The sequence below is a fragment of the Gymnoscopelus microlampas genome, assembly GCF_963454915.1.
Source record: "Gymnoscopelus microlampas genome assembly, chromosome: 1".
NCBI classification, from domain to species: domain Eukaryota; kingdom Metazoa; phylum Chordata; class Actinopteri; order Myctophiformes; family Myctophidae; genus Gymnoscopelus; species Gymnoscopelus microlampas.
Window position 1 is genome coordinate 35,562,465 of NC_139962.1, and position 15,626 is coordinate 35,578,090.

A 15,626-nucleotide genomic window follows, 5' to 3' on the forward strand; every position below is an offset into this window, starting at 1 on the left:
TTGTTTTCCTCCCTTTTCTTCCCTTAAAATGCACTGTTTTGCCCCTGAAAAGAAGTTGTCACTACACACCCCCGTTTTTCCCTTCAACAGACATCCATATACATGAGAACAAAAGAATGTGTGTTGAACAAGGTGTCAGACTCATTATGAGGCGAAAGGTGATTTGACCAGTTGCTCAAATTAATTAGCATCATAAAAGCAGTGATCATCAAAATAATTCAGCATTTTAAATGCCCTTCTTTGTCCCTCTTATTGCCCTGGGAATCCCCTGAAAATGTACTGTCTTGGCGATGGCAGGACATGTGAAGTTTTGAAGTGGCACATCTGTATGTCCACTCCAAAGGCAATGCTAATAAGGCTATTGAGAAAGTTGCTGCTGTTGGACCTACAGTTCCGGTCCCCTAGTGGCTCATTCCTCGGACAGATTTTAATCGCTGTAATTTCAAGTCATTATTGCACAGATTATATCCGTATTTTACCTGCTTAAAACAAAACAATATAGAGCTCTGGGGTTGTGTTCTCAGTGCATAAAACACACCGAACTCACGCTGCAACGTGTAATGGTCTGAGAGCGACTTGGTTAAATTCATAACACACCTCACTAATGAATTTAACCAAGTCCCTCTCAGACCATTACAGGTTGCAGCGTGAGTTCGTCCTTAAAAATTGGTTATTGTGTAAGTATTTATTATAGTTGAGAAAGTGGGCTGTATTTTAGGGAAACAGGCACACCAGCACGAAGCGCTGGATGTGTGGTAAGCAGATCTGATTCTCTCCTCCAAAATCAGCACATGGCACATGTTTAGTAACCAAAATGCAAACATAAGCTGGCGAGGAAAAGCTAGCTGGAGCCCCCCAGCAAACTGTAGATTCACCAATGATTCACCAATGAATCGACATGTGTGCCTCATGCCAGTGTGCCTGCCCCAAAATAGGCCCTCCTGTTTTTCCAACTTATAAGACAGGGCTAATTAATATTTGTCAGCCTGATTAACTCTAGGAAAATAGGAAATATTTTGGACCTGAAATAAGTTATATTTCATTTAATGATTGACCATAAACTGGAATATATACGCATACACACTCAACTGTTTGCTCAGTGTTTAGGCTACCTACCCTAATTCTGTGATCATGTTGCCTACTCATGTTGTTCCGATATGAAGGCATATTAAAGCTGTAAATATTGTTTGATATGCTGATCTCCAGAAAGTGTTGCTTTTAATCAGTGATGCCAGAGCGAAGCCAATAGAGAGTTCAAGATCTAAATTAAAAACAGCAACCTTGCCAAACAAGATGAAAATTGAAGGGGGATTCCGTAGCAACAATTTTACTCTGATTATAATGAGAAGAGTGTGTTGGTCTGAAGAGATCTGGCTGCCTAGTATCATATAATATGTAGCCATTTAAATCCTATGTACTTCATTGTCCGGAGTCCCCCAGGGGTCTATACCCCTCATTTTCCCCTCTACACCAACTATCTTCGCTGAATAGCCAATCTAAAAAGTAACGCGTTGCAATGTGACACCTTGTAAACCTGTAGATCTGCTATTTTTGTTGAATGTTCACCCCAGAATAGGGACACTAGGGCTCAGGTTGTTAAATGTGAGCGCCGCGGTATCCTTTTTAGGAACAATTATGGATTAAATTGCTGTATGTCCAGCGCCAGAGCTCTCTTAAGCTGGGCATACACTGCATGATTTGAGCCTGATTCTGACCAGATGTTTGAGCCTTGCAAGTTTTTGTTGAGTCGGGACGAATTTCACTGATTACTGATTCCCTGATATCAGTGGGGGGGGGGGGGGTCTCACTGCTCCTGTGTGAAGTAGAAAATAGAAGTTTTGAAAGCCAAGCCATGCCTACGCCCACAGCGAGATACACATCCACAACACAACGCAGCATGTAGACGCAAGAGAAGGAAGCCAGCCTCGTAAAGGCAACTTTCCTCTTTGGACTGAACTCGTATGAGGAGTGACTGATCCCTCTATGTACACTGTAGTCACTCAGTGAATGAAAGGACTGGGATCGGTTCGTTCAGACGGGAGGGCTGAACCTATGGGGCTGAACGACCGAATCTCCTCTGACTAGCATGCAGTCAGTGAATTGAAAAACTGGGATCTCATTCACTGAATGAACCTACGGCACCATTACAGGATGGGAATACAGGATAATTACTGGAAAATATTTTCAGTAATTATTTCCGTGCCAATGAAAGAGAACGACACAGGAACACACAAAACAAGATGCTTGTACAGGAAGTGACTTACTGTACAAGTACTAGTCTTCTAATAAAAAACGCTGATCTAATTAACTTAATCAGCTGCTTTGAACACTATTTTTCTTACAAGAGATATAGAGAATGACATTTTAATCCTATAATAATTCATGTAAAAATCTGATTTAATAATTTCTATTGTATCAGACCGCTGAAATGTGGTCTGATGGGGGAGCAAGGTCCTCTATATAAACTGTGTAGTTTGGGCTATATCAATCAAATAAACATGTTTTCATCATTGCAATATGAGGCACATTTCCCTCTAGTCTATAGGCAGCTTTCAAATGAATCTTTATTGACAACTGCCAACGAATGGACAGCAGGGGGAGACAGGGACGTACAACGTGAGCACTCAGGTCGCTGTGGTCGCGGCTTTATGATTGGACCGCACAGTGTGAGCGCATAAATCACGAGCTGTGGCTTTACACAGTGGATGATTTACGTGTACAGTATGAGTAGCAATGAAATAACATTTCCAAAATCGTACCGCGTATGCCAGCGTTGGGCTTAACATCCTCCACATTTGCATAGCGAATTGGATGAATATTTACTAAGTCCCATACCAGAAATATACTGGACTGGCCCAGGAGAGAACAAATGGTGTTGATTGATATTATGAGACAATAAAATCTGCTGAGCTGGGCGTGATGATAGTGTAGCAATAATGTATTTGCACCTGACACATTTATGGACACACAAGGGGAGCACTTCACCTACTGTTGCACATTTTGTTTTATGTGCTGATGATTTTAACAACTCTGTGCTAAAGATAATTTCTCCTCAGGGGTTGAAATGAATTTAAAGATTGACAAATATTTACTGATGTGTCTCACTTGCACCATCACATTCACCTGACAATATACTGTACACGTATACTGTACTATCCTGTTGACTGTGTGTGTGTGTGTGTGTGTGTGTGTGTGTGCGTGTGCGCGTGCGTGCGCATGTACGACGGTACGTGCACACTCATATGTGTTGACAGATATCGGACATTCGTCTCGGAGGATGCAGGTCCCAACACGCTTGTTGCCACGGTGCTTGCCAAGGACCCTGATGGTGATGGGATCACATATAAAATCACCATGGGCAACGACGAGGGCAACTTTGTTATCGACAGTCAGAAAGGTTGGACACCTCTCCTCTTATTTATTAACAGTTGTTAACAGTTTCTTTTCCTCTTTACAATTTACAATTTAGGCATTTAGCAGATGCTCTTAATCAGAGCGACTTACAATAAGCAAGTACACGCGTACATCAAATGTACAGAGGCAGCATAGTGCCTTTGTAAACTAGGTTCACGAGTAAACCAAGAACCTAGCATCAGTCTAAACAATTTCTCTCAAAATATATATCTTTACATTGAAACTATAGGATACTAGGTAGACGATGAATGAACCTAGCATCTGTCTAAATTACCTGCTATCTAAATTTGAGCATTGTGGTCATCATTTATCATAGTGGCTCTTTTCTTCAATCTTCATACAGTAAGCTATCTGTTAACTTCATATAGCATGCACTCAGTTCTCACACCTAAATAAGCAGATAAGACCAGGAGCCGCAGGGCGCTGATAGCAGCGATCTATCTCTCCACCATATCACACTTCACTGGATTCTTACGTTTTCAGTTTATTTTCTGCATTATTTTTTTGTCTCTTGTCCTGTTCTCTGCTATTCCTTTGCCTCTTTGCCTCCTTACCAAATATTTACAGCAAAGGCTCCAATTTGTATTGTGCATTAGTTGTCTATTTACACAGATACTAGTATATCTTGTTCACTTTTAAATAGTATGTTATTTACAGTAGACAGATGTAGACGTAGACGTGTCTACTTGCTATCCTAGTTACTTAGCACTTAATTTTATTTGCACTATTTACAGTACATGACCAATTACCATATAGTTTGTTGACTAGGGTTCATGCCACTTACTCTAATCTTGCACTTTGTGAGTCGCTCTGGAGAAGAGAGTCTGCTAAATGACTAAATTGTAAACTGAATTGCACTCTTGACAATTATGTTTGGCTCGCCTGTGTTTTTCTTACGCGTATAACCCTCACCTTGCCTTGTCCAGTATTTTGTGAAATGTTCAAAGAAATGTTTTGTTCCCTGTGAGAAAATGTGTTGTATCAACCCAGACAGGGTTGTATAGTTGAGATGTCAGTCTAATAAGTGAAATTTGCGAGGAACACTGTGTATTTTCCACCAGTCTAGTTCCTTAATTATGAAATGCCATTGGAGGTTTACAACCACAGTCTCAGCTGCTTCTGAACCTCACTCTGCAAAGCCAGAAGCAATCTGAAATGGGGAAACTGGGTTAGTTGGGGTAGGGAGAGTGAAAACTAATTTCATAGCCATTCGACCCTTTTGTAAATTGCCACCTCCGTCGAATCTGCATATCGCTTTAAAGGGTAATACGATGACTTTTACAAATTCAATTACTCAAACCGCAATTTCCTCTGTTCAGTAGCAGTGACATTCACTGTCAGTTGATAGTAGTGTTTTTTTTTCATTGAACAGAGGAAAGGACTAAAGCTCATAACTTGATCTGATTGGCTAGGAACAGATACTATAATTTGTCTTTTTGCCATTTTGATTTTTAAATGTCTCTACTCTATCTCTCTAATTCACTATTATGTAGTTACAGAGAGTACACATACGCAGTTGGAAATTTAGGATAAAAGAAACTGAACAAAACTAAACTTCTGTATGGGTAGTAATCATCCAACACTTTATTCTTTGTGTCACATCAAAGGTTAGCATCATTATCATCTATCTAACATTAACATCATTATGGTGTAATGCTGTGCTGTAATGATGCATATCATCCAGCTAATATATTGCCATTATCGTTATCTACTGTATGTAACATTTTGGCATTATTTCGATCTATGCGTTACATCATACTGTAGGCTAGGAATTATGTTTGCAGACCACCTGGTGCACTATTTATTTTATTATTTTATTAATTGTTGCTGTCTTTAACTAGGAGAAACATCATTACTTTTTTTCCCCCCCAAAGCTGCTTGCAGATGGGAAAAAAATGACAAATAAAGAAATCTTATCATAAATGTATGTAACCATTTTCTTAAGAAAGAAATATCCCATTCACTTGAGAACAAAAACACTTTTCATATCTGTCCACAGTGTCAGCCTTAAGACTACATACTGTATCTAATAAATCAGTCCAGCATCGGTCTACAGTGATTTTTAACTTAATTATTTGTACTGTTGTGACCAAGAACTAAAATACAGCGTTACCACATAATTCAGTTTCTTCTTCCGTCTACAGCATAAGACCCTTCAACAACCCGGTGCTTCTCAGCGGGTTTTATTTGGCATGATGGCTTAAGGCTGCGGTATAATGAAATAAAGCCCTTTCAAATACATGAGAGTTTATTTTAACAAAGTTATATGCATTTTGAAAAATGAAAGAAGATCAAATTGTTTAACCACAACTCCTTCTCTCTACTTATGAGACTGTCAAGCTGTGAATGTCTACCATAACCAAAGATCTTCAAAGATCATTCTTCTCTAGCAGTCAATACTGACTACTGGTTAGATACTCAATGGGCTGACATGCACACGCGCACGCACGCACACACACAATCTTTACACCATCTGTTAGATTAAAATGATTGACTCTCACATTATAGTGCTTCTCATATTGATGCATGTATCTGGTGTCAAAGAGCCTAATATGTGGTCATTAAAGCACATTTATGATTCTTATAATGAAAGAAGGGTATGGATTTCTCTCTCTCTCTCTCTCTCTCTCTCTCTCTCTCTCTCTCTCTCTCTCTCTCTCTCTCACACTGTATATCTGTCTCCCTTTTTTTCTGTTGCTGAAGATCATTTATGGCTTCTTCTCCCCTCTGTTTAGTGAGTCTCTCCCACCCAGCCTAAATGCCTTCAATCATTCGTGTTTTTTTTTTCTCCCTCTCCCGCTCTCCCTCTCTCCAAGTTAATTCAACAGTAACTCACCCAGGAATACAGTGCGTTTCTTGAGATTTAACACACCCATTAGGATTCAAACAGGCCAGTCAATATGATGATCACGCTCATCCTATTAAAACCCATAAATACCAAAAACACCCTCTGTGTGGGAGCTGGGGGAAATATTTACTGAGCGCACAGGGAAATGCTGGCGCCAATAAATGGCCCGATCATTTTTTGGCCGAGGGAGCCTCTTGGCAGTGTGTGTGTGTGTGTGTGTGTGTGTGTGTGTGTGTGTGTGTGTGTGTGTGTGTGTGTGTGTGTGTGTGTGTGTGTGTGTGTGTGTGTGTGTGTGTGTGTGTGTGTGTGTGTATTTTTTTGTTTTTTTTCTCCTAGAGGTTTTATGGTATTTTAGACAAGACAATTCCTCATGGGGATGCTATGGAGGAAAAGCCCTGTTTTCTTTTTCTTTTTCTGTTGTCTTGCTACAAGGCCAATGGAAGAGTCCCCAGGAACCGATAATGGGGCTGTGTTTGTCATGCTGTCATCTCGCTTCACCCAACCCCCCCCCCCCCCATCTTATTCGGTCCAATGTTTCTGACCTGAAGCTGATCCCTAGTGTTATGTAACAGACCCTTATTGTTTGGTGGTCTTGTTCCCCTCTTTCTCTCTCCTCCTCTCTCTCTCTCCTCTCTCTCTCTCTCATTATTTATCTCTGCCTTTCTCTTCTTGTCCATCTAGTCTGTTGCTTTCACTGTTACGCTACATCCCCCCCACCCCCCCCCTCTCTCTGCTCTATCTGTTACCTCCCATGGTGAGATGTGGATCATATGTGGCACTGAAAGAGAAAAACCTGGCTGCCCTGGGGTCTTCCTCCCTCAACCAGTCATTCTCCTTCCCTCTTTCTCCATCCCTACACGTGGCATCCTCAGTGTTAATTCATCAATTTGTTGCTAAGGATTACAAAGTTAAATAAACACTCAGGATGTTCTTTCTTTCACCTTTATTTATTCAGGAAGGACACTTGAGAGCCAGCCCTCTTTTCCAATGACGCCCTGATTACAGTGTACAAAGCATACAATTTAAACACTACACTAATTAAAAAACATTACAGGATAATAATAATAAGGATCATTTTACTCTACACTATTTCCTCCTCTGCTTTTCTGTCTCCCTTTCCCCGCCTCATTCCAGTCTCTCCTCACCCCCTGCTCTCTGTCTCTCTCCTGCCTCTTAACACGCCCAAAGCTGTGCCCACATCTCTTCCCACTGCCCTGTCCTGTTACTCTGTGCCAGCCTGCCTCATGTGAAGTGACGGCTGCCCATGGACCCCTGCAGAAACATCTTTGCCATCTCTTACGAGCAATGATGTGCACTGGCCCCGACCTCAGACTACATAATGTGCACACACATACGTGCACACACACACACACACACACACACACACACACACACACACACACACACACACACACACACACACACACACACACACACACACACACACACACACACACACACACACACACACACACACACACACACACACACACACACACAGTACTAGCTGCTCTCTTTCATGGTTTCTAGGTCCTATTAGATGCTTATGCTGACAGGAGATGGACAAGGACAGTGATTTCATTTTTACATCGGACGACATAGTGTAGCATGGCATTTTTTTTAATGTTTTTTACATCGGACGACATAGTGTAGCATGTCATGTTTTATGTTTTTTACATCGGACGACATAGTGTAGCATGTCATGTTTTATGTTTTTTACATCGGACGACATAGTGTATGCAGCATGTAATTTTTAAAAATGTTTTTCACATCGGACAACATAGTGTAGCATGACTTCGTTTTTATTGTTTTTACATTGGACGACATAGTGTAGCATGGCATTTTTAGGTCTGAAATGCATGGAATCATTATGTTATTATTATTATAGCACAAATGAATCGTGCGCAACTTTGCACACACATCACAAGTGGTGAATAATTAGGTATTTCATCGATCTCAAAAAGGGCCGTGGCCTAATGGCTCAATAGTACACCCTACGAAATGTCAAAGTTGAAGCCCCACAATACGGTTTCACCTCTGTGTGAAAATATGCATCTGTATCATGTCCCAACTTACTTGTGGCATTTTAGTGCATTAATGCCATTTACACAAGTCGTACTTTAATGAAATCCTCCTAGGAGGAGGGTCTGATGTGGATCAGACTCGCTCAGCGTACATAAGACCTTAACGATGAAACGTTATCAAAAGCGAAGCATCAAACTTCCATGCTTCACCGTCAAACAGGTAGTGAAAAGGTCAAGTTTTTTTTTTTTTCCTACGGAACTTATGAACTGATTGCCACACAGACTTCACTTGTGGAAGACATCGTTGGATTTGGTTTAGAATCATTGTCCTTCATTGGTTTTGCATAGCTCCTCCCACTATTCTGATTGGACGATATTTGATAGTTTATATTTTTTGTCATAACTTTTGACCTGCTTGTCATAGCCACTTGTGAGTAGCCTCATTGAACTCGGTTGAAAATCATTGTCCTTCATTTGAGTTACTTAGCTCCGCCCCTAATGTGGACGGCGGTACGAGGGCCCGGTCATCGATTTTTTAAATTAAAAGCATTGGATAGGCCTATATTTAGAAAATATATAGGTCTACAGTTTACTTTATTAAAATATATGCAGTGAAGACATGCATGTTATGGTAAAAATGCAATGGTTGCGGCTTGTTTGGTGAGTGAATGTACCCAAAGTGCAATATTTCGGGGAAATAGGTGAATCGGCATGAAGTGTAGTCAGGCAGCTATTATATTCATTCTGATGTTGATTAATATACATGCTGATCTTTTGTTTAACGATTATTAATAATAAGCACACCAAAGGTTGGTAACCCGTAGATTTATACATATTTGTCCAATGTGTTTTGACTGCATGAGAACAAGGTCAATATCCCAGTTTCAGATGGTGTATAAACATGATGACCTCAAAATATTTTTGGAGATCATTAACTAACAAGAATGAATGACATCTAGATGTCATGGTGAACGAGAGCTGGCAGTGGCTGGATGTTTGTGGATGTGGGTTTGTGAGGGCAGGCCATATTCTGGCATGTGGCAGATTGTTGGTCGGTGTGCGTGTGTGATTTCTGCTATGTAGGTGATTGATGTGGTTGGCATTGGTAGTTGTAACCAGGGGTGCACATAACTGGTGCGCAGGTGCGCATGCGCACCCAAAATAAAAAATGCGCACCACATCAGACGACGCGGGGCGCTTTTGCGTACCAACAGCTGGGACAGGAATTTCCCAGCTTTTATTTTTTAGCAAAACTAAAAAATAAAAGCCTGGAGATCGAGGCTAGGAATTTACTTTCTGAAGCCACACTCACACAATAACGCTAAAGCACCCGTCGGCCCCATGTACAGCCATTAGGCGCAGGGGGAGAGGACGCATGTTGCACGTGATTGTATGAGTGTTGCCTCGCGTCGCCTCGCATTGCTTCGCTGCGTGCACGCAGCCAGCAGCGGCTGTTAGAGGCACTCGTCACCGATGATGAACGCACCGTAATGGTGCAAAATATGCCGTGAACGTCCCAATCTGGCGGATAAAAACAGCGCAGCACAGGGCACCAACCTTGGGGGCTTCACCAAACGGCGTGAGAGAACCTAAAAAGTTATGTGCACCCCTGGTTATAACATAGTTTGGGAATGTACAGTATGTAAATGTCAACAAATGATGGTAGGGCAGATGAGTGGATAGGAAATGGAAACGAGTGAAATGCGTGGAAGCAAATGATGCTAGCAAGTAGAGATGCACCAAATGCAAAATCCTTGGCCGATACCGATTACCGTTTTTTTTAAAGTCTGACCTGCCGATACCGGTTTTACCGATACCGATATTCTATTTTCTAACTAGATTTTTTTCAGGCTAAGTACAAGTACTTAATTTTGTGTATTTGCCAATACCAGAGTACCAATAAGATTAAACCAGGAAAAGAGCACTTATGCCATATCATAATAGTACAATATCCAAAATCACAGACGATATCCAGTCTAATATCATGATATGGCTATATATTGATGCCCTAACTATGCAACGAAAGGCCTGAAGTCATTACAAAAACAAGAAGAATTTTAAAAAGAATACTACTGTAGCCTATATAATTTTTTTTATTGTACCATTGCTGTTATGGCTGTCGCTGTTATAGAGCTGCATGATTTTGGCAAAACTTATTACGGGTCCATATTGAGATCAGTTATTGAAATTATTATTTATTAACACTCTCACCGCCAGGCCCGTAGCCTACGGGCCGATAAATCCAACCGTAAAGCGCCGATCCCGTAGCCTACGGGCCGTGGTGCTTTTTCCTTTTTTTCGATTCTCTTTTTTTTTTTTTTTTTTTCCGGTACGGCACATTTCATTGTAACACCACCGGAAACAGAATTAATCGGGATCCGGTTTTGCCGATGCCGTCAGCCCTCGTTCTAATGACGAAACTGAAACTCAATTTTCTCCTTGTTGTTTTCTTCTCCTCGTGATCACTGTTTAACATAAACCGTTCTAACTACAACATGGAGATTCCGTTTGACACGTGGTTTTCACTGTTCAAACCAGGCAGATGTCCGCGATGTTTACAAACAGTGCGCAGCTCAATTTTAAGGATTTTAACAAGGTCTATGGCAGACGCGTCGCTAGGTCTCTACTAGGTCGGGGGCGTAGCCCCGCAGGCAACGGGCACATGCACGCGCGCGTGTGCCCCTTCCCCCGCGCGCGCGTTTTTTTCCGCGGATTTCGCGGATTGGGGTACTTTTCCCCCCGTTTTTTGTTACTTTATTTCGGTTTTAGGGTTAGGGGTAGGGTTAGGTTAGGGTGATAGATATATAATTAAAAAAAAAAAAAAAAAGAAAGAAAAACTTTTTCTTTTTTTTTTTCCAATTTTTTTTATTGGTGGCTTTGGATGAAACATTGGTGGCTATAGCCACCGAAGCCCACCCCTAACAACGCCACTGGTCTATGGCGACCCGACAAACAATAAAACGTTGGCACTGGTGAGTACATTATGAGATTAACCTCTGGCGGTCAATGTGTTAAAAATGGTAATCTTTTTTAACTAACAAAATCTTATCTTAATGCAAAATTATTTTCTTATTTGAACTAAAAGCAAAAATAAACTAGAAAAAGTGCTCCTCGGAGCACATGTCACTCTAGTCCAGGGGTCTTCAACAGGGGGTCCGGGACCCCTAGGGGGTCCTCAGAGTTACTACAGGGGGGGGCACCAAATCTTTGTGTGATATGATATTTTTTTGCATTAACCACTAGCATCCCATTTCTAAGGAGGACTAAAGCCAAAAATAGCAGATCTAGCTCACAAGCTTGTAGATCTGCTATTTTTGGCAAAGAGGTACTGTATAGTGTAGAGGGGAAAAAAGAGCAGAGCAAGTAAAAATGTCATACAATATAGAAGGGGGTCCCTGCTTCATCTCTCTCACCTTATGTCACTGTTTTGGCTTGTTTTAACCTCTGACTAATGTTACACTACTCTGTTGCTCAGTGGACTTTCAGAAGAGTCTTAACGAGCTTTAATAGGCTACAGCTGAATAGATGAGAAGACGTCTGTAGGCACATGAATTAAACCAGCAGTGTGGAATGGATGGCTGATATCATGATGATCACATCACAACGTCTTTTAGAGTTGTTGTTAGAAGCTGTTTACAGCATTAAGGACTTTTCAGATGGCACCTAGTAATTTATTTGGAATAAGAGGCAACCCTGCAGGTAGGAGGAATGAGCAGCTACTGTCTGTATGAGAGAAGTGCGCGCACACGCATCACATCGCATGCACACACACACACACACACACACACACACACACACACACACACACACACACACCACCCGTCCATGCCAAAGTTGTCTTTTCAACAGCATATGCAAAGAGAGTCAGGGGGTGATTTTTCTTTGCAACTGGCTACAATAAAAGGGAACTTTAAAGGCTATTTTTTTCTGTAGTCTACAACATATTTTGCATGGACCGTATGAGAAGCCTGGTGGTGACGCACTTACTGGTTACTGCCTTTAAATTCCCCGTGATTGACGAACCGACAGTCACTACATTGATTGCACGCAGCATTATGGAATATAATATATTCCATATTATATAGATATTCAATATGTGTATCCTTATTTAATTGGTAATCAGCACCATCTGTGGGCTTCCCTTGCTAATGTTTACTGAGTTGACTCACACGACTTTGATCATCATGCTGTTGCTGTGCAGTGCCAACGCAGTTTCAATTTGACCGGCATAAAATTGGAATTTATGACAGTGACCAGCCGAGCACCGATCCAGCCGGTGTGACCTAAAACCGGCTTTTTTAATCGGCGGGCCGATTGATCGGCTCGCGTTGTGACTTGTGAGCTTGTAGATCTTGCTATTTTCAAATATGTTAGTACTTTTACTTTTTGTACTTTAAGTACATTTTAATGCCAATACTTTTGTACTTTTAATACTCAAGTACATTTTTTATTTGGGACTTTAGATTCCATAGCCCGAAGGGACAGTCATGGATTTGATTGGTTGTCGTTGGTTGTCAGGCAATAACAGATTCCATAGCCTGAAGGGATAGTCATGGGTTTCATTGGTTGTTGTTGGTTGTCAGGGCGATATCACAGACTCCAGATATCTGTTCACTAGAACGAGAGCTCTCGTTCAAAAATTCAAATACTACTGTGGCGGGGTTACTTTTCCTACACTTTGTGTGGTATTGGAGGCGAGTGGGTGAAATAATGCCACAACAAGGAATATACAGTCAGGACGTTTTACTGGCAGAACGGCAGGTTTACAGTACTCGTCACAGGCAGTACTCGTTAGTGGCAGCGGTGGCCTAGTGGTTAGAGGGGCGGCCTTGATACCGGAAGGTCCCTAGTTCGATTCCCCAATTCATCACATCAATCATGAATCACCGCTGAATAGCCCTTGAGCAAGGCTTCCATGCAGGGTCCAGCTGGAAACAAGCTTCGTGCTTAGTCCGACACCCTGGGTAAACAACAAACTTTGCTTTGCTTTGCTTTGCACAATAACAGCATTTCAGGTCGGCGATAACACAGCAGCAGTACAGGTAGGCAGTATAGCTCACGCATATACTACTGTAAGACACTTTGTGGCTGTCGGTCCGCGGTCCCTGGCACAGACGGAGGATAATCACTCTACGACCATACACATTGGAAACCGGAAGACAACAACTCAAACAGGCGGGCTGCACAGATACACATGGGAACTCTGTCTGTGAGCCAATAAGAACACATTACATCCAGTAAACACACATACAATAGGCTGTAGGCAATACTGTAGCTGGGAATAGGCTGGCATTTGTTCCCGCGTTACAATACACTTTATGGTACAGGCTTACTCTGCTTTAGCATTCCCATAACAGATATTTCCAATGCTAATATCATACAAACTTAATGTAAAAGACAAAAATAATCACACAAAACAATACTGAAGTTTTGATAACACGCTTTGAATTAACTTTTCAATAATTCAATAATTCAACCATTCCCTTTGCTTGCTCCAACTTGAAAAAAAAGTAAGATATTTATCATTTAAAAAGCAAATACAAAACATTAAGAGCAATATGCAGTGTTTTTAATTTAGATCTCAGGTTTTGTCCTCTGGCTGCAGTTATTGAGCTGGTCACATTAACCTCCCTCTTCAACTCGCTCCTGGCTCTATCTCTATCCATCATGCCAGAGTAGACTCCCCTGGCACTGTGGTAAGAGCGTGGGTAGGGTATGGATTGGGGCTTATGTTACAGATCGTGTTTGTTTCATTGTATATTTTTATTTATTTTTTGTTGTTGTTACCGTGATCTCTTGAAAATCTGCTAAACAATTCAATCCCCTATTGGTCTTGCGGTGCTCTTCACAATAGACTATTGGGATGTGGATAATGAGAACTGAGGAGAAATGCATCCAGTCTGCCATCCATTTGGAATATGAGTAAATTGCTTTTTTATCTCTGGATGCCGTCAAGTCGAACAGGTGGAAGACTTGGCCTGAATACTTGCCTGTTTGTTGTAATGATGAACTGAAGGTTATTGACAATGACAGAATACAACAGCAGTGCACAATAACGTCTGTAATTAAAAGGCGAGCCTAGATGAAAGAATGAGGGCGACCAACACAATTGGCTGTGTTTGTGGGTAGGAAGCTGGCAGTGCATCTTTTGTAGCTGTACTAGCGACTCCTACAGGTTGGTCGGGACATCTGTTCAGCAGGAAGCAGAACTGAGAGGGATAGCGTGTTCCTCTGTGTGCATTACGCCCAGTGTTGCCATGTCTGCTTATTATAAGCGCCTTTGGCTTGTTTTTCTGTTAAGTTGCTTGTGAATAGTGGTAGTTGCGGGTTGCGGTTTTTGGGCTTGTTTCTAAAGTCTAGTTGCTTATTCGGGCTAAACTACTGTTGTTAAAACCAGTGGTTCTCAAACATTTTTATGGCAAGGAAGGTATTTGTCCTTGGGGCCCCCCATCAGAAAACATTTTGTGCCAGGGACCCCCATATCAGATTTGTGTTGCTTATTTCTCTCGCAAAATCTGGCAACACTGATTACGGCCTCCGTCACTGTCAGGTGAAAAGAAGTGGCAACTGTCCTGGGCCACATCCCAACTGTCACATGCCAAATCAATACCCTAGGAATTAATCTCATTATCTCTTTGTCGGCTTCCAGACATTTTCATTGCCTGTGCATTTTGTGTAAGACTTAGCTTAGCTGTCATGGACCAGCGGAATTGCAGGCTTACCTTTGCTTGAAGCATCTCTGGCAGCCACACTTTGACGTTTGGCTCTCTCTCTCATCAGTAGCTTCTTCTCGGTCAGAACTCCCCATTTTACACTCTGTGTCGCAGCCGTTGCTTTGTTTAGCAGTTCATTTATTTAACACTGTAGACGTGGACCATAACTCACACAAAAGGACAGTTCTTGCAGCTTTCTTATTTTTTGAGTCATACATTGTTTTAATGTACTGTCTGACTTCAATCTCAAATACCATGAAAGAGGGTTTGGAATGATTACATTTGGATTTATGTTTATGAAATTTAGCTATAATAATGATCAAATGAATTTGATCAAAACTGAATATTTTGCCAGCAAAGACAAAAGTTAGAGTCAATATACCGAGATACATCCTTCTAAAACTTGTTAGTGTTGGTACAATTCCAAAATAAGTGCAGCATGGGGGGTACATTTCACACCATGAACAGTTCACACAGATGAACTTAAGCCAACTACTCTTATAGCCACTTACTCACAATCTATGATTGCAGATCCACATAATGATGAATGATGTTTCTTGTGAACAAACAAGCATTTTAACCAAAAACCTTTGTCAAAATAAGCAGAGTGCTCTTATGAGTTTAGAA

General features: G+C 41.4%; 1 protein-coding gene across 1 annotated transcript in view; it reads left to right on the forward strand.

Moving 5' to 3' along the window:
- Positions 1-15,626, forward strand: part of LOC311043529 (neural-cadherin) — a gene marked incomplete at both ends in the record, with an annotated part of 322,985 nt that overhangs the window by 121,779 nt on the left and 185,580 nt on the right. The window contains one exon of the mRNA XM_084054821.1: positions 3,255-3,397. Coding sequence (XP_083910947.1) covers positions 3,255-3,397 — 143 coding nt within the window. The remainder of the gene's footprint in view (positions 1-3,254; positions 3,398-15,626) is intronic.